Source organism: Lucilia sericata, unplaced genomic scaffold, assembly GCF_015586225.1.
Source record: "Lucilia sericata isolate MDLA Ls3-8-SP2 unplaced genomic scaffold, ASM1558622v1 Contig000708F_arrow, whole genome shotgun sequence".
NCBI classification, from domain to species: Eukaryota; Metazoa; Arthropoda; class Insecta; order Diptera; family Calliphoridae; genus Lucilia; species Lucilia sericata.
The window spans coordinates 31,909-59,046 of NW_023994711.1; the positions used below are offsets into that span (position 1 = coordinate 31,909).

General features: G+C 32.0%; 1 protein-coding gene across 2 annotated transcripts in view; it reads left to right on the forward strand.

Moving 5' to 3' along the window:
- The first annotated feature begins 15,518 nt into the window (after nt 1-15,518).
- LOC119607559 overlaps nt 15,519-27,138 on the forward strand; it is an 82,273-nt gene continuing 70,653 nt past the window's right edge. Inside the window, exon 1 of one of the 2 annotated variants that reach the window (XM_037961519.1) lies at nt 15,519-15,594. Coding sequence is in view for 1 of the 2 variants with exons in the window: in XM_037961517.1 (XP_037817445.1) it covers nt 15,589-15,594 (6 nt within the window). In the remaining variant the exon portion in view is untranslated. The remainder of the gene's footprint in view (nt 15,595-27,138) is intronic. The other variant, XM_037961517.1, reaches the window with a different exon arrangement.

A 27,138-nucleotide genomic window follows, 5' to 3' on the forward strand; every position in this document is an offset into this window, starting at 1 on the left:
ATTTCAAACATTCCGATTTTGATGAAACTTGGTACACATATTCTTTGCGTTACGGTTAAGATTTTATCGAGGTTCAAAATTCATATTTTTTGGGATTTTTTTCAACAAGCATTAAATTTGACATCGTATATTTTCTAAACTATTTATCCGATTTTAATCGTCGTTTTAGTCCCCAATTAAAGCCTATGTCTTGTAGTTCGACAATATTTTATTCAAAATATTATAATTTTAACATAAGGATAATGATATCGAAAAACGTCCTTCAGTCAAGGTACCCTCCATTTTATTTATATCTTTACGTAAGATTGCTTATAGTACTTAAAAATATATAAAAAATTCAGAATGGGACGATGAGGGGATCTCAAGTAAACCAACTTTTAGTAAAATTATCCATATTATTTCCATACAAATTTCAAAAATTTAAATTTTTTGTTCATGAACAATTTAATTTTTGTTTAAAATTTTTAAATTTATTTTTGTGTTCATCAACAAATAAAACTATAAATTTTGAAATTTGTATGGAAATGGTGTGGATTATTTTACTAAAAGTGGGTTTACTTGATATCCCCCCATTTTGTATATATTGTTGAGTACACTATAGGCAATCTTATGTGAAGGAATAAAGAAAATTTTTTGAGATATCCTTGACTAAAGGACGTTGTTTGATGTCATCATCCTCACGTTAAAACTATAAAAATTTAAATAAAATATCGTCTAACTATAAGACATAAGTTTTAATTGGGGACTAAAATCGGATAAACAGTTTAGAAAATATGCGAAGTCAAATTTAATGCTTGTTGGAAAAAATCCTAAAAAATATAACCTTTGACCTCGATAAAATCTGAACCGTAACGAATTTAGAAATTTTGGAGAACCACAAATTCCTAATGAAGAAGGCCCTCAATGACATACATAGATATATGAAAATTGACATGTATGTTTTACGGACCAAAGAGAAGATGGACACTGACCTGGATTTTTGATATCCGCTGTTACTGCGGAGAGGTAGAGGAAAAAAGAGACCTGGTAAGTGAAAGGAGGCTGTACTTATTACTCTCTGTTTAAACATTCGGTGTCTTTAACCGATTTTTCTATGCAAATCAGATTAAAAAGACGAAACACTTAATACTGTTGATAAATAATAAAAAACAAATTTTGCATCACTCTGGCCCATAGTGCAATGTCCGTCTATCGAAAATTTTTGCAGGTCATAATTATGAAAAAAAAAATTCATTGAAATCTGACTATGGCTTCTACAGCGCTAATATAGATAACCGGTTTTTTTTTAATATTAAACCATGTATACCATAAAATTTTTTTACTCTTTTGAAAATTTTAAAATGGCTACAAAATATTTAAAGATAAAGTTTGATCTTAATTAAATTTGGTAGGAATATTTATCTATATATCGTCACATGAAACGCAAACGGCCCTAACTAACCAAAAACTCAAAATCGATTTTATTACTGATTCTAATGTATTCGACCAAAAATTAGCGATTTTATTGACAAAGAACAAAAGACCTTATATACAAAAACATTTAAATATTAAAGGTAAAAAGTCCAATTTATCCATATCAACTATCATAACAAATGATAGGTTTCACTATTAAACAATTTGTTTATTTACTACAAATAAATCGCGTAGATAGAAACAAACTTTTTAATTTAAATAGTTCTTTGCTTCTCCTGTAAAATTTTAAAATTGTTAGATAGGGCCGTTTACGTGTTAGGTGACGATATGTAGATTGTGACCGAAAATTTGTTCAAGTTTTATTCATATTTATGACCTGTGACACTATCTGAAGTTATGGATAGACAGACATTGCACTATGGGCCATGGAGGATTTTGAAATAAACATACATATAACAACTTATAAGCATATATTAACAGCTTATAAATAACGCAAAAATTATGACAAAATTGTTATCGATGCTTTCTATGTTAAGATTTAAAAATATTAATGCAATGGGAAAATAATCCACTATAGCTCGAAAATAACTAATGATATGGTAAAATAGTCTTCAATTAAAATATAGAAAATTTAATTTATATTTGTAGAAAAGATATTAAAATGGAGTATATCTCTTTCAAATTTGGTGTTCATATTTTTATTAGTTTAACTTTCATTAATTTTTTTAATTATCCCAGATAATAAATTAATTAATTTTTCACATCGGAAAACTTTAAAGAGTTTTTTATCCATTTAATTGTTCCAAATCATATAGAATTTTATAGTTTTTATTAAAAAATACAAAAATGAGGTATATCAAGGACCTCACCCCTCCTCACCCTGAATAAAAAAGGCTGGAATAACTTTATTGCTAATTTTTGTTCAATCATAAGTACGAAGATTATAGAATTGGTCGAATTATTCGGCATAATCGGTGGGAAAATCATTTTTTTTAAGACATTTATTTTTTAAACTTAGGAGATTTCACGATTAAATACAAAATTTGACTGAAATATAGCTTTTATGTACAGAAATTTTGGTCGTTTTGTCAATCCTAAAAGAATCATATTGTCAATGGACATAACTTCCACTTTTAAAAGTGTCATTATGTCAATGGTCTTTGTGACACTATTAAAACATAAATGTATTGGTAAATATATGTAGGATTTAAGAAAGTGGCACTCTTTTCCTGGATAGAATTGCTCTTAACTTTGCTGTATGTTGTATTTTTGATTCATTTAAAAAGTCTCTGGAATTGACGGCCTTCGGACGGGCGCAGAGGTTTTAAACTCCGGTGTATTTGGAATATCTCAATGGACACTATGAAACTGTTTGGTTTGCCACCATAAAATAAAGTTGTTTTTAACTTTCAAGTGATATTCTATGGTAAATATACAAATTATTACCAACAAACATATTTTTTAATTTAATAAAATGTGTATAACTTAACTTTTAAAATTTTTTTACAAGAAACTGATAAAGATAAAAACATGAAATTTTTCACTCAGAAACTCCATATTATTTAATTTAACATATATTTTTTCAAAAAAATTGACTATAAAAAAGAAGGATATTAAAGGATTAAATTTTTTTCTGTTTTTATACCCTCTACCACCATCAGTGGTGATAGAGGGTATATATAAGTTTGTCATTCCGTGTGTAACACCAAGAAATATTCATCTGAGACCCAACAAAGTATATATATTCTTGGATGTTATGAAATTCTGAGTCGATTTAGCTATGTTGGGGTTTTTCTATTTAAGACATGCGAAAACTTATTTCTACAAATATTTGATCAATTAAAAAAGTATTAATATAAAAGTAGCTGGTGGAGGGTATTTAAGATTCGGCTCAGCCGAAAAATTATTTCATTCATAAGAATACTGTTATTCTCCTCTTTCATTTGATACCCATATTGACCAACTAGACCTAAACAAATTTCAACTAAATATAATTATACTTACTCTTCCTTTCAAACTTTAAAGTCCTTTTAAAGGAAGAAACGATCAGAAAATAAAAAAACCAAAAATGTGGTATATGGTCTTGTTCATGTGTGAAACAAATTTTCCCAATTTATTGTACGGTGTTATCCTTTGATTTTGTAAATACATTTTTTTGTTATTTTCCTTGCCTGGCAGGGACAGGCTTAACAGCTAGTACCGATATAAAAGTAATATATCGGTAAAAAAATGTACTAAACTAACTAAAAGTTAAAAGAAAACAAGTACTTAAGAGTGTTACATTCGCCGAATCTTAAAATGTGAATTTTCTGAATAAAAGATATATTTTTGGTAAGAAATATGAGTGATTACTAGGGATGCCAAACGGCACTGGCTTTTACAAATCCCGGGATTCGGGGCACTACAACATATGCATTTAAAATATGAAAGAGAACACAAATGAAAATATGTGTGCTTTGCACTGAAAAAAATTATATGTTTGCACTTATTTGTGTTATTCATATTATTTGTATTATAAATGAACAACAGAGGGAATGTATACATCGATGTATGTATATATTGACGAAACGATGTATTGATGCATATATTGATGTAAGAATGTATTAATGCATGTGTTGATGTATTTATGTGCATATGTATTTCCTTCTATAAGTGTTCAAATAATTAACCGTTGATCGGTTAATCGATAAAATTTTGGCGATTAATTGCTTGAATAAATGAAAATACAAATATAATTGTAAATAATTATTTACCTAATAAATCTATCAAAAGCATACATACAAACATTTATTTATAACAGCTTTTGAAAATATTCTCTGTGTATCATTTCATAAAGAGAGCAACTAAATTAAATTGTTTTTGTTTTGTGTATAGTTTGTTTTATTGCTGAGAATATTCGTATTGAATGTGTATAAGCGCAGGGGCAAGTTTGGCCATCGTTGTTTTAGACTTACTATCATTACGCCTTACAATATGCAATTAAAGACAAAACTACCACTTAACAGACTGTTACAGAGCGAATTTAAGAATTTAACCTATGTTCTGTATTTAAAATAATTTCTATGTGTGAGAAAAATGTATGGCAATAGTTATAGTTATAAAACTTATATAATTTTGACGGGAGGTACAATAGATTTTCAACGTTGTTGATCCTATGAAAAAAAAAAAAATAAAAAAATTTGCTTTTGAATTTTTATTGTTGAACTGAATTTCGACACTTAATTATATTTTTAAAAAATTTAATTATTTATGACAAAAAAGATAAATCGACCAGGAATCGAACCGGCAACGCTCAGTTTGTTAATTCTCGGTTCCATCCACTACACCACTTCATTAAATATGCCATGTTATTTTTTGTTTGTACAAAACATTGCTGCTGAATAACTTATCAACAATGAAATTGCTGAATAGCATAAGAAATTAAACAGTTACACTTTCTCAATGTGCACATTTTATTTGATCTTGGGTTAACAACAATTTTTTACAACAGGAAAGAGAATTTCTATGTTAACATTATTTGCAAACAATTACTAAGCTAGTTAATGGTGTAGTGGGAATGGCGTAAAACTAGCAACTGTGAGATTTTAAGTTCGAATCCTGTTCATTTTGGACAGTTTTTATTTAATTTTTTGTGAAAAATAATCAATTTTTTAATCCCTGTGGACGGTACAAGAAATTGTGGACTGATTTCGATTTTCATCCCAAACTATATGAATGACAAAATTCCACAATAAATATTTGTGCCAAATTTTTTATGAATATCATTATTTGGTAATTAGTAATACCTATGCGTTTAAGTGATTCTCGAAAGGGGACCTTAAATGGGAGCTATGACCAATTGTGGACCGATCGTGAAAAAAAATTATAATAAGATTTCTGTAGATAAATAAATATTTGTGCCAAATTTTGTATGGATATCTTTATTTATAACAAATTTTACGGTATCATTTCTGTTTATAAAGGCAATGTTTGTGCTAAATTTTGTATGGATACCTTTATTTGGTAACGAGAAATATGCGTTTAAGTGATTTTGAGAAGGAGACCTTGTATGGGAGCTATGACCAATTGTGGACCGATCGTGAAAAAAATTTACAGTAAGATTTCTGTAGATAAAAGCAATACTTGTGCCAAAGTTTGTATGAATATCGTTATTTGGTAATGAGTTATGTGCGTTTAAGTGTTTTTCCCTTATATGGGAGCTATGACCAATTATGGACCGATTCAGAAAATTCTTTCTTTATATGAATTCTATTGACATAGAATTGAAATTTGTAAAATTTCGTAAAGATATCGGCATTATTTCGGAAGTTATTAATAATAAATTAATTTCGGGGAATGTGTACACATGTATGGGAGGTATATGAAATTGTGAACCGATTTTTAACATCGTTGATCCTAAATAGAATGAGTCTACTATAGACAACGAATGTGTATACTTTTTGGGTCTACGACGAAATGAAAAAATAAATTTGTATGTTCTATATATGGTATCATACCACAATAAAAGGTTCAAAATGTATAAGATTAGCTGTGCTGAATTTTGTTTTGCATAAGTCAAAAATAAATTATGGCTCAAAAAAGAATTTAAAAAAATTTTGAAAAGTTTCTAATCCGGAAAAATCCCGGGATTTTCGGGATCGGGATTTCGCGATTGGCATCCCTAGTAATGACCAGTAGTTTTTTAATACCTTACATTGTAATAAGTGGTCAAACTGGTGTAATACTGGTACATATTGATTTGGTATTGATACGGTTAGGTAACGGTAGTGTACCGTTATCATACCGGTAAAGGGTATGTATATTTTGGTATCAATATCAATAACGGTATTCAATTTTAAACAGTATTTAATCGGTATCGGTTGCCAACCTTGTTTTAAGGTTAAGGTAAAATACCGTTATGATAACGGTATTAGGGTAAGATATATTTTAATACCTGTATGTATACCGAAAAACTTATTTCGGTACATATCGATATTAATACCGGTATTCTATTTTAAAGAGTATTTAATCGGTATCGGTTGCCAACCTTGTTTTAAAGTTACATTATAATTCTGGTATTTTTGTGTTAGCTTTTGTATTCGTCGTTAATAACAATTGCCCCAGCACAATTCATGAACTCGATTAAAAACGGACAATGCCGGGTACAAAAATGTAGTAAGGACATAATTTTTAAATAGTTTTAATAATAACACTATGCAAAAAATTTTGAGTCTTTCCCGAACAATACCAACGGGAAATAAAAGTAGAGATTTATAGACCCAATTTCCCAAGGGGCTTAAAAAGTTAGCTCGTATTGTTAATTTATAGGCATTTTAATTTAATAGGTCTGTTCGCGTACTCGATAATTTGTAACAATCTGCAACAATTGTTACAATTGTCCGTTCGCGTACTTTTGAAAACTTGCAACGAGAGATTAAGAGACCGATTAAAATAACAGTTCGTTAATAGAGATTTTTTTTGGTTTTAATGGATATTTTTTCCCCAGTAAAAAATATCCAACATATGTTCACAACATATGGTTGAAATATGAATACGTAAACAAACCAAATAAAATGAAAATTTGGTAAATTTTAAATTTTTTGAAAGGAATATTAAAATAAATAACACACGAATATTAAAAAATTAAAGTATGAACATTAATAAATTTAAATATCTTTAACCTTATGTAATTGAGTAATTTATATATTGATTATTTCATTGGATTATATACATACATATCGTCACCTGAAAAGCAAACGGCCCTAACTAACCAAAAATTCAAAATCGATTTTATAGTTGATTCTAATGTATTGCATCAAAACAAATGTCCACACAAAAAAGTGGAATCCTCCGACCAAAAATTTGCGATTTTATTGACAAAAAACAAAAGGCCCTATCTACAAAAACATTTAAATATTAAAGGTAAAAAGTCCAATTTATCCATTTTTATATACGCCATTGTCAACTATCATAACAAATGTTTCACTATTAAACAATTTGTTTATTTACTACAAATAAATCGCGTTGATAGAAACAAACTTTTCAATTTTAATAGTTTTTTGCTTCTTCTGTAACATTTTAAAAATGTTAGATAGGGCCGTTGGCGTTTTAGGTGACGATATATGGAAAAACTGTTCACAAAATTGCAAAACTTTAAATGCCTATAAAATAAAAACTCGAGCAAACTTTTTTAAACCCTTTTTTGGTCTACTAATGGTCTACTTTCATTTCCGTTGGTCTCATTTGGGAAAGATTTTCATCTTGCACAGTGTAATTTCTTATGTACAAAAACTCATTCTTCAAGGAAAGCTAAAATTTTTAAATATTTTCATAGATATTTCAGTATTACTTTTATAAAACAAATATAAATGTGGTATCATTTTATAAAAAAAATTCCAGCCTCAAAGGTAAATTAAAATTAAATATAAGGAGTGCGAACGAAAATAATAAAAAAGTTTTAAAGTACATATGTATATTAAAGTGCTCCAAAAAACGAAGTTGCGAATTTTGCACGTCCCACAATGCTTCGTTACATGGACAAAAATACCAAAAAAAGTTAATCGGAAAAGAAAAAAAATTATAATTTCAGATTCGTAACTAAATAATTAACAAACATTTTCAAAAAAAGTATATTTTAATTGTAATGTATCTGTTAGAGGGCTCCAAAATCAGAAGAATATGTGAACAAAAACTTTTTGCATCGGCATTTAAATGTTGTGTTGAGAGAATATTTAAAAATACATTTTATTTCTATGGATTTTTTTAATTTTTAAATATATCCAAAAAAAGATATCTCAGATTTTCTTTGTTTTCATTCAGAATATACCTACATTTTGAATATAACGTACATATATAAACATTTAAATAAAGGCTTAAATGGCTTTTTTTTAATTTAAAATTAATTGCTTCACATGAATTGCTATAGTTCGCTTGTTTTTCAATATTAAAAACTTTTTTCTATTTATTAATTATAAATATTCAATTTAAAAGAACCTGTAAAAATTTGTGTATTTGCTGTCTTAGTTCTTGATTTATAGCCGTGGGAAAATTACAAAGAAGAACCTTCAACATTCGTGCAGAAGTCTCTCCACTCCTTCCGCTTCGCATTTCTAGTCAAGTTTTTGAAACGATTCACTGAGGTCTTATAGGGTATCCAGTTATTGGTCCTTTTTACCTCATTGAACAGTTTACGACATACTTTTCTAGCGTTTGCTATTTCAGTGTTCCACCATGAGGGTTTGGATTTTCCTCTCTTGATGGAAAGTTTACAGGCTGTTGTAGTCGCCATACGGAAAGCATCCGTTAGGGTGTGAACTGCTGCGTTAATGTCCTCAGTACTTTCTAGAGTAGGGAGAGAAATTAGAGACGAGGAAAGTAGGTTATGTTGAACTTCCCAGTTCGTCTTCCTTCTATTTAGAATACTATTCATATTCCCTTTTATATTACCAATCATAAAGTCTATATATCGATGGTCTGACAAAGAACAGTCATTAGATACGGTCCAATGCGTGATACATTCGCGGTGCTTAGCACTCACGAGAGTAATGTCTAGTACCTCTCTTCTGTTAGATACAATGAAAGTGGGTTCTGAACCCCTATTTACTACTTCCAAATTTCTACTAATAATGAAATTGAAAAGTTGCTCACCTCTTGTGTTGGTGTCACTGCTACCCCAGATACTGTGGTGCGAATTAGCGTCAGCACATATGACGACAGGGATGTTGTGTATATTCGCCTTGTCTACCAATCTTCGGACATTGTTGTTGGGAGGACAATCCCCGTGATCGTGGGCCATATAGCTTGAAACCAGCCATGTAGTTGTGCCGCCATGTTCTAGTGCGGCTGCAACCGTGTCTTCATCACTGAAATCAGATAAGATGAAGATGTGAAGAGAGCTCTTGGCCAGAATACAGGACCTTACTTTACCTGAACTTTTAACATACAGGATTTTATAGTCCTTATGTTGTAGTCCGCAAACCCGATCCTGGTGGATCCATGGTTCTTGGACCATTATAAGCACCTCCCCTCTCTGCGCCTCTCGGAGGAGCAATGCAGCTGATGCTGCTTTAGAGTGGTGTAGATTGATTTGAGTCAACCTCACCATCTCCTGGGGTAACAACATCGGCGTTGGCGATCTCCTGGGATAGACCCAGAAGGTCGTCATCGTCGACCTCCTCATCCTTCCGAGTAGAGAGTTTGCTCATCAATTCAGAGACTGACTGAGCATCATCTCTCTCGGAGGGATCAGAGGTTGTGTTGCTAACCGTGCCTTCTGTTGACTGCACGGTCAACTCATCATCCACCTCCACCTTCGGAGAGGGATCGCCCTTGGAATCGCTACGATAAACATGTAGGAAGATCGTTCCGAAGCAGTAATAGACCTTCCCCTTTGTTTCTCGCAGCGGTTCCAAGGATTCCTTATTCAGGACTACGATCACATGTCTTGAAGGTCCATCAGCCACTGAAACCCTTACAACTTTCCAATCATTTGTTGGAAGCTGAGGGTTACAGCACTTTAGGATCTCCAAGATCTCTTCGGGAGTGGAGGGCTCAGACGGTATTTTGGCGATGGATCGAGGCCTGCGTGGAATCTCCTCAGGAGTCACCACATCAAGCTTAGATCCATCCCATACCTCACCCAATAGTGAAATGGCAGACTTGAGCAGCAACGCTGAGCGTTCGTCTGCACATGTCATTAGTTTAACGTGACCCTGGAACCATCCAGCGTCATCGCATTGAGGAGGAGTGCCTGGGTTCTCTTTGAGAACTTGCCAGAACACTCCCATGAGTTTTGGCTTCACCACATCCCAGTTAGACTGGGATATGGATCCGTCAACATCGCTCCGGTCGATGACGGCTCGAATAAGGCTGTCTTTGGCAACCTCACTGAAGGAGCGCGTCATTGACTTCTGCACCTGTTTTGGACGTTTCGTCTCTAACTGCTGGCTTGCGGAAGCTGCTTCCTCCTCTGAACGTTGCCGTTTAGGCGCCGCTTCCGTTTTCACTTTTGCGGGAGGAGAAGCATTGTCGTTGCCAGCGATCTGGGCTTTGGCCCATTGGAGGGAAGCTGATTGCTCCGTAGTGAGTTCCCCGGGTGGTTTGGACCCGAGTAGCTCAATAATCCTAAAGGCGGAACGCCTTGTAGTTGTCGCCCGCTTGGAGGGTTTTTTGTGCCGAGTCGATTGTTGATTGCCGGACCAGGACAGGAGGATACCGTCACTGAGCCTGGAGGTACAATTGGCACTTGGGAAGCTGATATAAGAGACGACTTAGCCGACCCATTATCATCAGTACCTGAAGCAGGGTTTTTAACCGCCTTAGCGGTTTGGACTGCAGCTGCTTTAGAGGTACTTGATGAGAAGTCCAGAGGTACCTCGCCACCTGATGAGCAACTACGAAAAGTTTTAAATTTATTACATTCAGCCAGCCTGGGTGTACCGGCCTCCTGCGACGCCGGTAACATGCAAACTTGCCTGACCCGGTGTGGCCGCCTGACTAGTCTGGGTAACAGTCGCATTCGACTTTCCCCAGCCCATTACCGTCGCTGTGGATGTAGGGTCCCCGGAGATTATGAAGCCCCTGACCGGGTACGCGGGGCATGCTTCCTTCTTCTCTTCCATGGTTTGTCCTTGTGACAAGTGTATTTTTAACCTACTGCCAGGTTAAACTGCCGACCCCATAGGGAAACAGACGCTACCAGACAGGGGGAGGGGTAGTTCTTAGTTTCGCGCTCAATGTAAACCCGTCTGGAATGGGTGACCCTACCAGGAATAGCCAACTTGTGATGGCCATTCCCGATCATCGCGCTTAAGCATCTGCATCACGTCTGCGATGGGTAGTCATCTTGACTACCCAAGTCTTCCATAAGTTATGGAAGACTTTTTTCACTTAGCAAATTGCGTACTAAGAAAAATCTTTAAAAAAGTAAAAAAATTTTAAAAGACTTAGATTTAAATGGGTATATTTTTGAATCTAATTGAGATGGTTGGTTGGTTTACGTGGTAGTTCACTACGCGCGAACAGTCAAGTAGATCCAAGCGACTCCGCTTCGACCGGACCACTCCACTCGTCAGATGTAGTATATTACAGTTTTAGATCCAACCTGTAGCAGTGAGAAATCTTAGGATATCATTAAGCTTAGATCTAGATATCTTTCCAAGGTTAGATATGAAGTAACTGCCAAGGAAACGGTTCCTTTTCACAGATAAAGCAGGGCATTCGCAGAGAAGATGGAAGAGCGTTTCTTCCTTTTCCCTGTCTTTGCAACTCGATATATCCCGTCTACTTCGGCCTTTTGAAGATAGAATCTGAGGATACTACTCTTGATAAAATCTAACGGGGTTGCTACTGGAACGGCGTTGGAGATATCAAGGGCAGATGCCGTTCTGGCAAGCTCATCTGCCTGTTCATTTCCATCATAATCCCTATGAGCAGGGACCCAAACAAGGCAACCCAGCCCTGATAGATCCTTCTTGCATTGCTTAACTAATAGGGAAGTGGTAGTATAAGAATTTAGTGAGAGAAGTGCCGCTTGACTATCAACAAAAATGCCTATGTTGCCGCGGATATTGAGGTCGTGTAGTACCCTATAAGCTGACATTATCGCAAATATTTCAGCTTGAAAGACACTACAGTTGTTGGGAAGGCGGTGAGATATACTTATCCCAGCGTCTTCACAGAAGACACCAGAACCAACACCATAGTTCATTTTAGAACCATCTGTAAAGATTCTGGTGGTATATTCGCTCGGTAGGTTACCCCTACACTACGCGCTCCTGGAAGGAACTCTCACTTTGAAAACTCTATCAAAGTCAGTGTGTGGGGTAATATAATCCGATGGTTGGTTCAAGATTGGAGGTAATTGGCTTAAAATCTTAGCGTGTCTATATGTTCTTGATTTCCAACTTCCGGATGAGTTAAGCCTCGCTGCGCTGCAAGCAGATATGGCCATAATATAAAGATCAATAAGTAGAATGGTGTTCAGAGCTTCTGAAGGACTAGTTCTTAGAGCACCTGTTATCCCAATAGCTTAGATAGCTCCGAATTCCACCATGAAGGGAAGCTTTTCTTTGTCTTTGTGATTGGCATTCTTGTCTAGAATGAACTGTGCCTTGGCGTATCTCGATTTGAAGATGTATTTCTAACTCTTCTAAATTAGGCATTACAACCGTCCCGTGTCGTAACACCGGAGGGGAGCTGTTAGCGACTAATCTTATTTTACCTCTAATTAGCCACTCAGGTTCTCGGCACTGCTACCAACCACCTTAACCTTACAAGTGGGAAATGGGATAGTAGGAAAATGAGGAGATTAAAACAGGAAATAGGGATTGGGAAAGGAGGGGGATAATCCTTGGCCATGCAGGCTTTTAAGTTCGCTGTCATGCGGGAAAGCTCAACAGTGTTTAACAGCATGTCAGGAACCACAGCCAACACTAAGCCACCACATCGCGGCAAGATCCAGGTGGTGGATCTAATTGAGATATTGACTTGAAATTTTTTTAGAAGATCAAAAATTAACTTAGCTAAAATTAAAAATCTTTAATATCGGATGGAAAACAAAAAAATAGCACGCGTTTAAAAAATTTTTACATGTTTGAGGTACCCTATTTTGAGCCCCCATAGCGCCGCCCCTAGAGCATTTTTAGAATCTATTTTCATAATTTAAACCCGAATACTCCTTGGCTACTAAGTGTTTAGAAATGCCAGATTTATTTCCAAAAAATGTCCATTCTGCCCTACTGTGATCGAAAATACCGTTATCCTTGGACCGATTTAACTCAAAGTTGAAATTTTACCATATCTTTATCTATAAAGCCCTGTACCAAATTTCATGGATCTACGACAACTCCTTTTATTTTTGCCAAATTTTGTTCTACATGAGAGCACTGTGTGTCAAACAAAGTGTTTTCAGAGTATTATAGACTAGATAAAAAAAGGTAAATTAGCCCTTTATGGCTAAAGTTCCAAAATTCGAAAAAGTACTTTCCATTTGAATAATGCTCTATATAATTAGAGAAATAGCAGAAATATAACAAAAACTTATATATTAAGTATAAAAAATTACTATGCAGTAAACTTGAGGTGTACATTTAAAAAATGTAGTTTTTAAAACTGGTAATTTATGTAGTCCAGTTTTTCAATCGATTTTCGACATAATATGTCTAAAATACAATCTTTATATATTCAAAAAGGGTTAATACACAAGTTTTTATACCAAATATGTATATATTTTATTTTTTTTTTTTTATTTCTGTTATTCCTATAATTATATATAACATTATTCAAATGGATAGTGTTTTTACGATTTTTTGAACTTCGGGGTTAAATTTGTGTTTTAAAGGGTTAATTTTACTCTTTTTAAACATAAGACTTTATTCAAAAAATTCCAGTCAGCTTTATTAAATATGGCCTACAAAAAAATAATATTTCCCTATAGTAAACTGAGAATTCATAAATATTGCAAAATTTGACCTTTGAACTCCACCTTTTATGGGTTCCAATTTGAATAAAATTTCAGATATATATTTTATATTAAAACACTAATCTGATACTTTATTTAAAATGTAAAACAGTAAAGAATTCATACGTATTCTCTAAAATATTACAAAAATATAACAAGATTTTTCTGAAATCCGCCGAGTTCAAATCGCAGGTACAGTTAAACTGTAAAAATGATTAATCCAATTTTATACCTCTTTATTTTTGTATCTATTGTCCACAAATCCTCATGAGTTCTCCTAAAAATTTAAAAATTTGTTTTTCAAAATTTCAAAAAAACTTAAATTGAAAATCACAAAAACTATTATTCGAGTAATTATAAATATATTTTAAGTAAAAAAAATGTTTTTTTAGAATATATGTATCTCAAAAAAGTAAATTTTTTGTCACATTTCAAATTCATGTGCTGTGAGACACGTTAATGGCCTGGGGAATTTGCAATAACTTTTAAATTTTTCAACCAATTTTTGTGTTTTATATATTTCTGAAATGGTTTTTCTACGCACATTATGATTCCTTTACAATTAAGTGCAAAGTTTATTATTAAATGGAAATTTGAGCAAAAACTGAAAAAAAGTTTTTTCCTTGTAATTGCGCTTGGAAACTTCAGAGCCGTTGCGCTACCTGTTAACGTTATCCTATCAGCCTAATTTTTGCATGACATAGTTTTACAGCTCAAAGAACAATTTTAGAGAGGGAACGCCCTCTCTAGAATTGTAGCTTGGAGCACTCTTCACACAAGCTTGGAGCACTCTAATGTACATATATATGTATGATAATTATAATATTATGCATATTTTTAACGTAAAATTTAACTTTAACTTTTCAATTGACCTTTAGTTGTCTTCTAAAATTTTTGAACAATGCAGAATAAATACGTTTTTCCGTCTATTGATAATTTTTGAACAAAACTGCTGCGAAATGTACCATCTGATTTTGATTTTTGAAAAAAAGGTCTCATTTCACTCTCTCATAACATTGCTGAAGGTTGTGATGAATATAAAAAAAGAAAATGATGTGTGCATAAATTAATTAAAAAGCACAAACTATGAACACTATCTTTTTGTGCGCACTCCTTATGTAACATAATTGTGCTCTTAACATTGCCAAAAATTGAAAACAAAATTATACCATTAGACGGGGCTTCAAAAATCCTTTTAATAACCTATATTGTATAACTTCTTTAAAAAGAAATAAAAAAATTTAAAACAAATTACATACTAAAATACCTTTCTGTTATATTTTGTGAATAAATAGTATTTTAATATCTAGTTCAATTTCGATTTTATCGATTATGTATTTAGTTACATATGTATTTTATTTTTCTACTAAAATATAATTTATTTACTTATATTTCATTATTCTCCTTTCTTATCCAAAGCATGTTAAAATATATTTTAAAACATACATAAATATATTTGTTATTAAAAACGTTCATAAACTATGGACTTATTCGTAACAATTTATCAAAGGTTTATAAGACAAATTTTATTATTTATTCAATAGACGAAGAATGTAATCTAATTGTCATACAATATTTGTTCTATAAACCTTTGATAAATTGTTACGAATAAGGCAGTATAACTATACCAAATACAAATTAATAAATATTTTTATCTATACAGAAGCATATCAAATGATGCCATATTAAATTCCCCAACTGGTGGTAAAAACAACAGCGGCAGATACTCACCGAACATGCAGGTAATTAAGTTTTACATGTTTATTACTATATCAATGGGAGCAATGTTTACTACTTTTCATGTCTATCAAAATAAAATTAATGCCTGATATCGAAAATATGCCCCCCACTGTTGGGGTGAGGAATTCACTAAAGAGTGAGAGGTTCGGCCAAGTTCGTTGTTCGAAACAATTTTGAACCTCACCCAACTTTTTACGAAACTTTTATCTCTTTGAAACTATGTTTAAAATTTCTTAAAGTCGGCCCAGCCATTTAGGTGTGGACCTTATGAAAAACACGAAACTGCCCTTTTTACCCAATTTAATTTAATTTTTCTTAAAAAAATATGTATCTTTTGACTGATTACAGCAAAATACTTCTCAAGTATTTGCATATTTCCGAAAAAGTACCTAAACTACACATAATTACCCGTTATGTTTGAATTACCCACATGCCTATTTCTGGTCCAACTTTTACAACAAATCTTTCCTAATATATTATTTCTGGAACGTTAAAAGCTAAATCGAAAGTATTCAGCATTAGTACAGACAAAAATCACTTTTTAAGGACATAACAGTAAATTTGCCCGTTTTTCGTCATTTCCCGCATTTTTTACCAGTTTTGGTCAAACTTTCGCAACGCACAGTGGTATAGGAAAAAAAAAAGAGGGAAATAATTCGGTAACTTCTAAACGGTTAATCCGATTTTAATGAAATTTGGTATGCACAAAGAGAAGGTGCTGTCGAGTTTAGGTTTTGAATTTGGACCTTATAGGCCAACCAGGGGCCCGGTGGAGGGTCCTCAAATTAGGACACCTCGGCTATGTTAAATTTTTAAAACGATCCTATTTCTTCATTTGAGTTCCGATTTAAAAAAAAATTCGTATATAGAATCTCCTCATCTCCTCATCACTATAAAAAATGTCGTCGTAGCAGTAAATTATCTCTTATAGTTTAGGAGATATTCGCATTTGAAAATTAAAATTTTAAAATTTTTACCGTCCTTACTTTAGTTTTTTGATAATAGCGGGTCCAAATATTCCCGATTTTTTTTTTATTCGCATAACAACAAGTTTATATATCTGATTTTTACATAATTCTTTCACTGCTTGATATATAAACTTGTTGTTAAGCGAATAAAAAAAATGGCGAAAATCGGGAATATTTGGATCCGCTATTATCAAAAAACTAAAATAAGGACGGTAAAAATTTTAAAATTTTAATTTTCAAATGCGAATATCTCCTAAACTATAAGAGATAATTTACTGCTACGACGACATTTTTTATAGTGCTCGATGAGGAGATTCTATATACGAAATTTTTTTTAAATCGGAACTCAAATGAAGAAATAGGATCGTTTTAAAAATTTAACATAGCCGAGGTGTCCTAATTTGAGGACCCCCCGCCGGGCCCCTGGTTGGCCTATAAGGTCCAAATTCAAAACCTAAACTCGACAACACCTTCTCTTTGTGCATACCAAATTTCATTACAATCGGATTAACCGTTTAGAAGTTACCAATTATTTCCCTCTTTTTTTTTCCTATACCACTGTGCAACGGAACTTTGCTAATAAAAATTTCTTACACTTAAGATAGCTAAATCGAAAATATCTTCGCGTCAGAATATACAAAAATCAGTTTTCAAGCACAAAAGTACCGATTTTTCCAGTTTTTCCCCGTTTTGTTGCAACTTTGCTAATACATATTTCTGACACTTTATTGAAATATGTATTAGTAAATACATAAATCGAAAATATTTTCGCATTAAAGTAGACAAAAATAAATTTTTATGCCCGATTTTCGTAGTTTTCACCCATTTTTTTACTCCCTTCTAGTCCAATTTTCGGAAAGTAATATAGCCTATTGACGCTTCCTGACTTATATCTTTCTATGTTCCAAGTTTGAAGAAAATCGGTTCATCCGTTTAGGCGTGATTGACGCACAAACAAATAAATAAACAAACAAATAAACAAACTTACAAAGAAATTTATAATATATATTAGGATATTAGGATTTAGTAATTATTATTCTCGCAGTCGGAAGACTGATGTGTTTTGTTGCTATCACTGAGTGTTACTTTCAAAATTATTTTAAAATATTTTTTATTATTAAAATAGATAGGGGGTATTAAACCGTGAGCGTATGAGTAATTTTCCGAAGGGAATCTTCTATGCGTCACAGATTGGAAAAAGTAAGAAAAAGGAACAAAAATTATATTTTTGTGAATCTCCACGATTTTGAGATAATTTTAACAGTTTTAAAATTTATTGGAACATTATTTCGAAAATAGAAAATGTAAGAAATTGGCCTCGAAAAGAACTAAAATTATATTTTTGTGAATATCCCCAATTTTTAGATTATTTTAACAGCTTCAAAATTTTTTCGAACGTTACTTCGAATTTTCGAACTTAATTTTAAATATTCCACCATAGCATTGTAGTGTCATCAAGTGTACTCCAGACAGCCAAATTTCAGACAATTCGGGCCACGAGAACTGGTTTTAATGGCTTTAAAATTTTTTCGAACTTAGATTATTTTAAGAGCATAAAAATTTTTTCGAACATAACTTCGAATTTTCGAATATAATTTCGAACATTCGTACATGATATTGTATTGTTATTAGCTGTACTCACAACCGCCAAATTTCAGCAAATTTGGGCTACCGGAATTGGTTTTAAAACAATTTTCCCCAATTAATTCGTCGTTAGTCTGCCTAAGAAATAGAAATATACCTATCGAATAGTTCGTTACGTACGACGAATTTCGTCATACGCAATGATTGTGTACATTTTCATATACCCAAGTGTGTTCTATTTCTGACGACGAATATTCGTTCCGAAAAATTCGTCGTTGGTCGTACTAATAGATTTTGTTTTGTATAGAACTTGTTTATGTCAAATTTCATCGCTATACACGTATTTTTAAATAAGGAAAACTAGTATATTAATAAGCAAAACCATTTATGAAGGGAACCTCGTAATTTTCTGAATCCTCCTCTTCAAATTTTCTTAAAAGGACCTTATATGAGGGGTAGGGTCAATTATTGACCGATCCTCATAACTTTTTGTAGACCGATTTTGGTTCATATAAAACTTGTTCACATTGAATATCATCGCTGTATTCGCATTTTTATGGCAATAATAATCGTTAAAGTAATTTTCGGAAGGGGGCTTATAGGGGGGTAGCAAGATTAACGTTCTTATAAAAGTTTCTTATGTCGAATTTCATAACTGTCGTATTTTTAAGCCAGCAATGATCGTTTAAGTAACTTTCAGAAGGGGACATCGCATTTTTAAGGAAGTAATGAGCGTTAAAGTAATTTTCCTCATATGGAGGTATGGTCAATTATGGACAGATCCACATAAACTTTGGTAGAGAGATTTTGGCTAGTGAGGAACTTACTTGTGTCAAATTTTATAATCGTATTTTTCAGCCAGTAGTGAGTTCTAAAGTAATTTTCGGAAGGGGACCTTTTATGGGCGATAGGATCAATTATGGACCGATCCTTACTAAATTTGGTAGATTTTGGCTCGTATATAACTTACGAGTGTCGAATTTCATCACTTTACGCGTATTTTTAAGCCAGTAATGAGCGTTAAAGTATTTTTCTGAAGGAGACCTTATATGGGTGGCAGGATCAATTATAGACCGATCCACATAAAATTTATTGGAGAGATTTTGACTCGGGAGGAACTTATGTAAATTTCATCGTTATACTCGAATTTTTAGCCAGTAATGACCGTTAAAGTAATTTTCAGAAAGCGACCTTATATGGGGCCGATCCTCAAAAAATCAGTACGGAGATTTTAGCTCGCATAAAACTTGTGTGTGTCGAATTCCATCACTATATGTTATACTCGTACTTTTCAAACAGTTATGACCGTTAAAGCTATTTTTCGGGGGTCCACATGTATGGGGGCTATCGGAAAACGTGGACCGATATTGCCCATTTTCCATAGCAAACAAACCTTATCAATAGAGAATATTCATGCAAAATTTCAGCTGTCTCAGAACAAAAAACGACTTGTTTAAGTGATTTTCAGAATTTCAGGACTTTATATGGGAGCTATGACCAATAATGGACCGATCCGGGAAAAAAGTAGTAAAATGATTTATATGTACACAAAACATATTCAAGTCGAATTTTATCCCTATAGCTTTAGAATTCTATGAAATATATGCGTTTAAGTGATTTTCGGAAGTGGGCCTTATATGGGAGCTATGACCATTAATGGACCGGACTAGATTTTTACAATAGCTTTATTTGTCAATGAAATATGTGCGTTCAGGTCATTTTCGGAAGTGGACCTTATAAGGGACCTATAACCAAGTGTGGACCGACTGTGATCTACGTTGATATTATGATTTCTGTTCATATTATATTTGAATGTACACAATTTTGTGTTGATACCGATATATTTGAGGGAGTTATTAATGATAAACAAATTTCCAGGAATATATACCTTTGTATTTAGGCTATGGGAAATATTAGATCGATTGTAAAGACTTTGAACAGATTTGATCATTGCCCTGAAAAAATATTGTGTGACAAAATTCACCGAAATATCTTTGGTAGTTTTCTGAGAAAAAGAGTTAGAAGAAAAAATGTAATTTTTCGAGGTGTTCTGAAATTTTTACTCATAACTTTTTACGTTGTGAACCGATCTTGCTGATTTTCAATACTAAACTGCTTAGGATAATAATAAATATTTTGTATATACACTTTGTTGGGTCTTAGATGAATATTTCTTAGTGTTACACACGGAACGATAAACTTATATATACCCTCTATCACCACTGATGGTGGTGGAGGGTATAAAAATGATAAGAAATTGGCTAGATGACAACATTTTCGATAAAAATATTCCAAAAGAGAAAACCTCGATTATCGATAAAAGAATTTGCTTAATAATATTCCGATGCTTGAATCACATTACAAAAGGCAATACACAAACAAACTTTATTTATATTGGCGAAAAATATAACTAAGAAAAAAAAAAAACGATTTCGAAAATGCCAAGTGTAGATTGTGTCTCGTCACCTGCAATGCAAAAGGGCGTACCAACACTTTTAAAAATTTTACAGAAGAGACAAAAAACAAAATAAAATGAAAATACTTGTTACTATAAAAACGTTACTTTTTTAGAAGATTTATATCCGAACATCAATAAAAAGATTTGATTATGACGCCTTTTTGCATTTCAGGTGACGTTTTGTTATTATATATGGATATGCAAGCTGTTAAAATGCTGAAACAAATGCAAGTGCATCACATTATAAAATGAAATTACAAGTACATTTTTTGTGCCATTTTTTTGTTTTTCATCCAAATACAAAGATTTTTATATTTTCTGAAAGTGCTCGACGAGATCTTGCTTGGACATACTACTTATCTCTTATAATATCCGAGTTATAGGCATTTAAAAATTTAGTGATACAAAATTTACCATACCTTGGTCCGCCTTTTTTTGAATACCGGGCGTAATTTTGGACCAAATGGACTTAATTTTTTCTTGTTAGTTAGACAACAAAATTTCCAATAATATACAAAAAATTTCAGATCAATATCATTTACTGATCCAAAAAAATACGGTTTTTAATTTAAAAATTCAAAAAATTTTAGATTTTTGCCGTTTTTTTTGCCAAAAATGTGTCTTAACTCTTTTATTAATAAAATAAAATTTTCTTTAAGAACATATAACAATTTTATAGTTTTCTAAAAGGTATCTTTACGCAGAACGCTTTGGCGTAAAAAACTTGTCCTATTTTTTGAAAATGTTGCCACTGCGTCCTTCCGAATATGACCTATTTTTTATCAAAACTTCAACTTTGGGCGACATGTTCTAAAATCCCAAAGTTGGGATCAGAAAACTGAAAGCAATTTTGGAAACCTCAATATATTTCTATTTACTCCAAAAGTATTTTCCCAGCCCTGAAAGAAATGTGGACCCTATGGGCAAAAAAGTAAAAAATCCCATTTTTGGGATTTTCATTCCTATTTTTGGGAATTTCGGAATGCCCTTTGACCTTTTCAATTTTTTTTTGCATTTTCTTATTTGAAATGACAAATTTAACAAGCGTTGAAAATTTCATTGAGTTTTGTTCATAAATAAAGATTTTGTCATATATTACATATTTGTTTAATTTCTAAAACTATGATTTATATCAAAATTTTAATAGGGTCGCAGATAGCTACAACATTTTAGTCCATATTTATCCCTTAATATCTTTTTTTAGTTAGATATGGAAATTCTCGATTCTTTACAAAAATTTTCAAGCCAATATCTCAATTACATTCAAAAATATGTTCATTTAAACCTGTATCCTTTAATTTCATATTTTTCATATTTTAGTATTAAATATGACAGAACATATTTAAATCTTATATTTACCTATTTTCTATTTGTTTGCTTATCCTTATAATTGAAAAGTCCTATTATGCTTAAATTTTCAGAAATTTATAACTATTTTTTACTTAAATTTTTTCGACAGATCATTTCGTTCTGTTTCGTTTATGATCATGTAGGTAAAAATATTAAGGTAATGATAATTTCGATTCATTCACTAATAAGAAATATCAATCACTGAATTACAGGTTATAGTAATATAGTCCTAAATGTTAATAGGTAGAAAATTCGTAATTTTTTACTATGGAATACTTGTATCTGAAATGACAAGAATTGGTATATAAGTAAACTTCTCAGATTTTAAGTACCATATTTAATAAATCTACAATGAAGATTACATTAAACGAAGAGTTGTGTTCCGTTTTATGGAGTGTATCTTCAAAAGGGCCAGAAAGAATTGAAGACATTTCAAATTATATAAAAACTACATATAGTAGAAAAGTAGACAAAACAGGCATATCAAAAATTGAAATTTTTTTGATGTAAAAAGTAAGTCTGTGGATGGAAATCAAAAGAAATTTCGATTAAAATTTTGTAGTTGGATGGAAACTACTACGGAAATCTCAACTTACAATACATCAACAGGAGCGCTTTGCAAGTCATACGAAGACTTATGTTCAAGGTCAAAAAAAAAGAGGGTCACACAAAAACTTTTTTCAATCTCAAATGAGGAAATTGCTGATACATTTATCGAAATGCTGAAAAAGGAAAACCAACCTATGGATGCCGTACATATTGCAAACTATTCTTCCTAATGCATCAACAAAACGACTTAATCGAATTGTGGAAAGTATACCAACTCCAACATCACAATCAAATTTTACTGAAGAGGAAGCAATAGCGCTTATGTTGGAACTGGGTCTCAGTAGAAATATTAAATATTACCAATTAAATATTACCAAATATTAAGGAAAGCTCTGCATGAAAAAGGACACAATATATTACCATCATACAAGGCGATCCAGGAAAAAAAAAAAACTATCCTACCATCACCTATTGCTGTTAATGATGTGGAAGCTTGTATTGATATATCATCTTTGCTCGAAAACACAGCATCAAGAATTGTGTCAGACATTTCAGAAGACCAACTAAGGAAAATTCATAACTGTGATGTTGTCTTAATGTGTAAGTGGGGATGTGACGGTTTATTAGCACTTCCAGAATACAAACAAGCTTGTGGAAGTCGGACATTAGCAGACTACAAAAGTGTATTTATGTCATCATTAGTGCCATTACGAATTCGTTCATATTCCCTTAATCCATCATCGTCAAGCATCGGAAATTCATTTGAAGATATATGGATCAATACAACTCCGGGTTCAAAAAATTTTTGTAGACCCATTGGATTTGAATATATAAACGAGTCAAAGAAAACAACAAAAGATTTAGTGGAATATTTAGAAGATGAAATAAATGCACTGGAGCCCATTTGCATAAAAATAAAGGAATTCTCTATTAACGTATCATATCAGCTAAGCTTAATAAAATTTATTGGAGAGATTTTGACTCGGGAGGAACTTATGTAAATTTCATCGTTATACTCGAATTTTTAGCCAGTAATGACCGTTAAAGTAATTTTCAGAAAGCGACCTTATATGGGGCCGATCCTCAAAAAATCAGTACGGAGATTTTAGCTCGCATAAAACTTGTGTGTGTCGAATTCCATCACTATATGTTATACTCGTACTTTTCAAACAGTTATGACCGTTAAAGCTATTTTTCGGGGGTCCACATGTATGGGGGCTATCGGAAAACGTGGACCGATATTGCCCATTTTCCATAGCAAACAAACCTTATCAATAGAGAATATTCATGCAAAATTTCAGCTGTCTCAGAACAAAAAACGACTTGTTTAAGTGATTTTCAGAATTTCAGGACTTTATATGGGAGCTATGACCAATAATGGACCGATCCGGGAAAAAAGTAGTAAAATGATTTATATGTACACAAAACATATTCAAGTCGAATTTTATCCCTATAGCTTTAGAATTCTATGAAATATATGCGTTTAAGTGATTTTCGGAAGTGGGCCTTATATGGGAGCTATGACCATTAATGGACCGGACTAGATTTTTACAATAGCTTTATTTGTCAATGAAATATGTGCGTTCAGGTCATTTTCGGAAGTGGACCTTATAAGGGACCTATAACCAAGTGTGGACCGACTGTGATCTACGTTGATATTATGATTTCTGTTCATATTATATTTGAATGTACACAATTTTGTGTTGATACCGATATATTTGAGGGAGTTATTAATGATAAACAAATTTCCAGGAATATATACCTTTGTATTTGGGCTATGGGAAATATTAGATCGATTGTAAAGACTTTGAACAGATTTGATCATTGCCCTGAAAAAATATTGTGTGACAAAATTCACCGAAATATCTTTGGTAGTTTTCTGAGAAAAAGAGTTAGAAGAAAAAATGTAATTTTTCGAGGTGTTCTGAAATTTTTACTCATAACTTTTTACGTTGTGAACCGATCTTGCTGATTTTCAATACTAAACTGCTTAGGATAATAATAAATATTTTGTATATACACTTTGTTGGGTCTTAGATGAATATTTCTTAGTGTTACACACGGAACGATAAACTTATATATACCCTCTATCACCACTGATGGTGGTGGAGGGTATAAAAATGATAAGAAATTGGCTAGATGACAACATTTTCGATAAAAATATTCCAAAAGAGAAAACCTCGATTATCGATAAAAGAATTTGCTTAATAATATTCCGATGCTTGAATCACATTACAAAAGGCAATACACAAACAAACTTTATTTATATTGGCGAAAAATATAACTAAGAAAAAAAAAAACGATTTCGAAAATGCCAAGTGTAGATTGTGTCTCGTCACCTGCAATGCAAAAGGGCGTACCAACACTTTTAAAAATTTTACAGAAGAGACAAAAAACAAAATAAAATGAAAATACTTGTTACTATAAAAACGTTACTTTTTTAGAAGATTTATATCCGAACATCAATAAAAAGATTTGATTATGACGCCTTTTTGCATTTCAGGTGACGGTTTGTTATTATATATGGATATGCAAGCTGTTAAAATGCTGAAACAAATGCAAGTGCATCACATTATAAAATGAAATTACAAGTACATTTTTTGTGCCATTTTTTTGTTTTTCATCCAAATACAAAGATTTTTATATTTTCTGAAAGTGCTCGACGAGATCTTGCTTGGACATACTACTTATCTCTTATAATATCCGAGTTATAGGCATTTAAAAATTTAGTGATACAAAATTTACCATACCTTGGTCCGCCTTTTTTTGAATACCGGGCGTAATTTTGGACCAAATGGACTTAATTTTTTCTTGTTAGTTAGACAACAAAATTTCCAATAATATACAAAAAATTTCAGATCAATATCATTTACTGATCCAAAAAAATACGGTTTTGAATTTAAAAATTCAAAAAATTTTAGATTTTTGCCGTTTTTTTGCCAAAAATGTGTCTTAACTCTTTTATTAATAAAATAAAATTTTCTTTAAGAACATATAACAATTTTATAGTTTTCTAAAAGGTATCTTTACGCAGAACGCTTTGGCGTAAAAAACTTGTCCTATTTTTTGAAAATGTTGCCACTGCGTCCTTCCGAATATGACCTATTTTTTATCAAAACTTCAACTTTGGGCGACATGTTCTAAAATCCCAAAGCTGGGATCAGAAAACTGAAAGCAATTTTGGAAACCTCAATATATTTCTATTTACTCCAAAAGTATTTTCCCAGCCCTGAAAGAAATGTGGACCCTATGGGCAAAAAAGTAAAAAATCCCATTTTTGGGATTTTCATTCCTATTTTTGGGAATTTCGGAATGCCCTTTGACCTTTTCAATTTTTTTTTTGCATTTTCTTATTTGAAATGACAAATTTAACAAGCGTTGAAAATTTCATTGAGTTTTGTTCATAAATAAAGATTTTGTCATATATTACATATTTGTTTAATTTCTAAAACTATGATTTATATCAAAATTTTAATAGGGTCGCAGATAGCTACAACAATTTAGTCCATATTTATCCCTTAATATCTTTTTTTAGTTAGATATGGAAATTCTCGATTCTTTACAAAAATTTTCAAGCCAATATCTCAATTACATTCAAAAATATGTTCATTTAAACCTGTATCCTTTAATTTCATATTTTTCATATTTTAGTATTAAATATGACAGAACATATTTAAATCTTATATTTACCTATTTTCTATTTGTTTGCTTATCCTTATAATTGAAAAGTCCTATTATGCTTAAATTTTCAGAAATTTATAACTATTTTTTACTTAAATTTTTTCGACAGATCATTTCGTTCTGTTTCGTTTATGATCATGTAGGTAAAAATATTAAGGTAATGATAATTTCGATTCATTCACTAATAAGAAATATCAATCACTGAATTACAGGTTATAGTAATATAGTCCTAAATGTTAATAGGTAGAAAATTCGTAATTTTTTACTATGGAATACTTGTATCTGAAATGACAAGAATTGGTATATAAGTAAACTTCTCAGATTTTAAGTACCATATTTAATAAATCTACAATGAAGATTACATTAAACGAAGAGTTGTGTTCCGTTTTATGGAGTGTATCTTCAAAAGGGCCAGAAAGAATTGAAGACATTTCAAATTATATAAAAACTACATATAGTAGAAAAGTAGACAAAACAGGCATATCAAAAATTGAAATTTTTTTGATGTAAAAAGTAAGTCTGTGGATGGAAATCAAAAGAAATTTCGATTAAAATTTTGTAGTTGGATGGAAACTACTACGGAAATCTCAACTTACAATACATCAACAGGAGCGCTTTGCAAGTCATACGAAGACTTATGTTCAAGGTCAAAAAAAAAGAGGGTCACACAAAAACTTTTTTCAATCTCAAATGAGGAAATTGCTGATACATTTATCGAAATGCTGAAAAAGGAAAACCAACCTATGGATGCCGTACATATTGCAAACTATTCTTCCTAATGCATCAACAAAACGACTTAATCGAATTGTGGAAAGTATACCAACTCCAACATCACAATCAAATTTTACTGAAGAGGAAGCAATAGCGCTTATGTTGGAACTGGGTCTCAGTAGAAATATTAAATATTACCAATTAAATATTACCAAATATTAAGGAAAGCTCTGCATGAAAAAGGA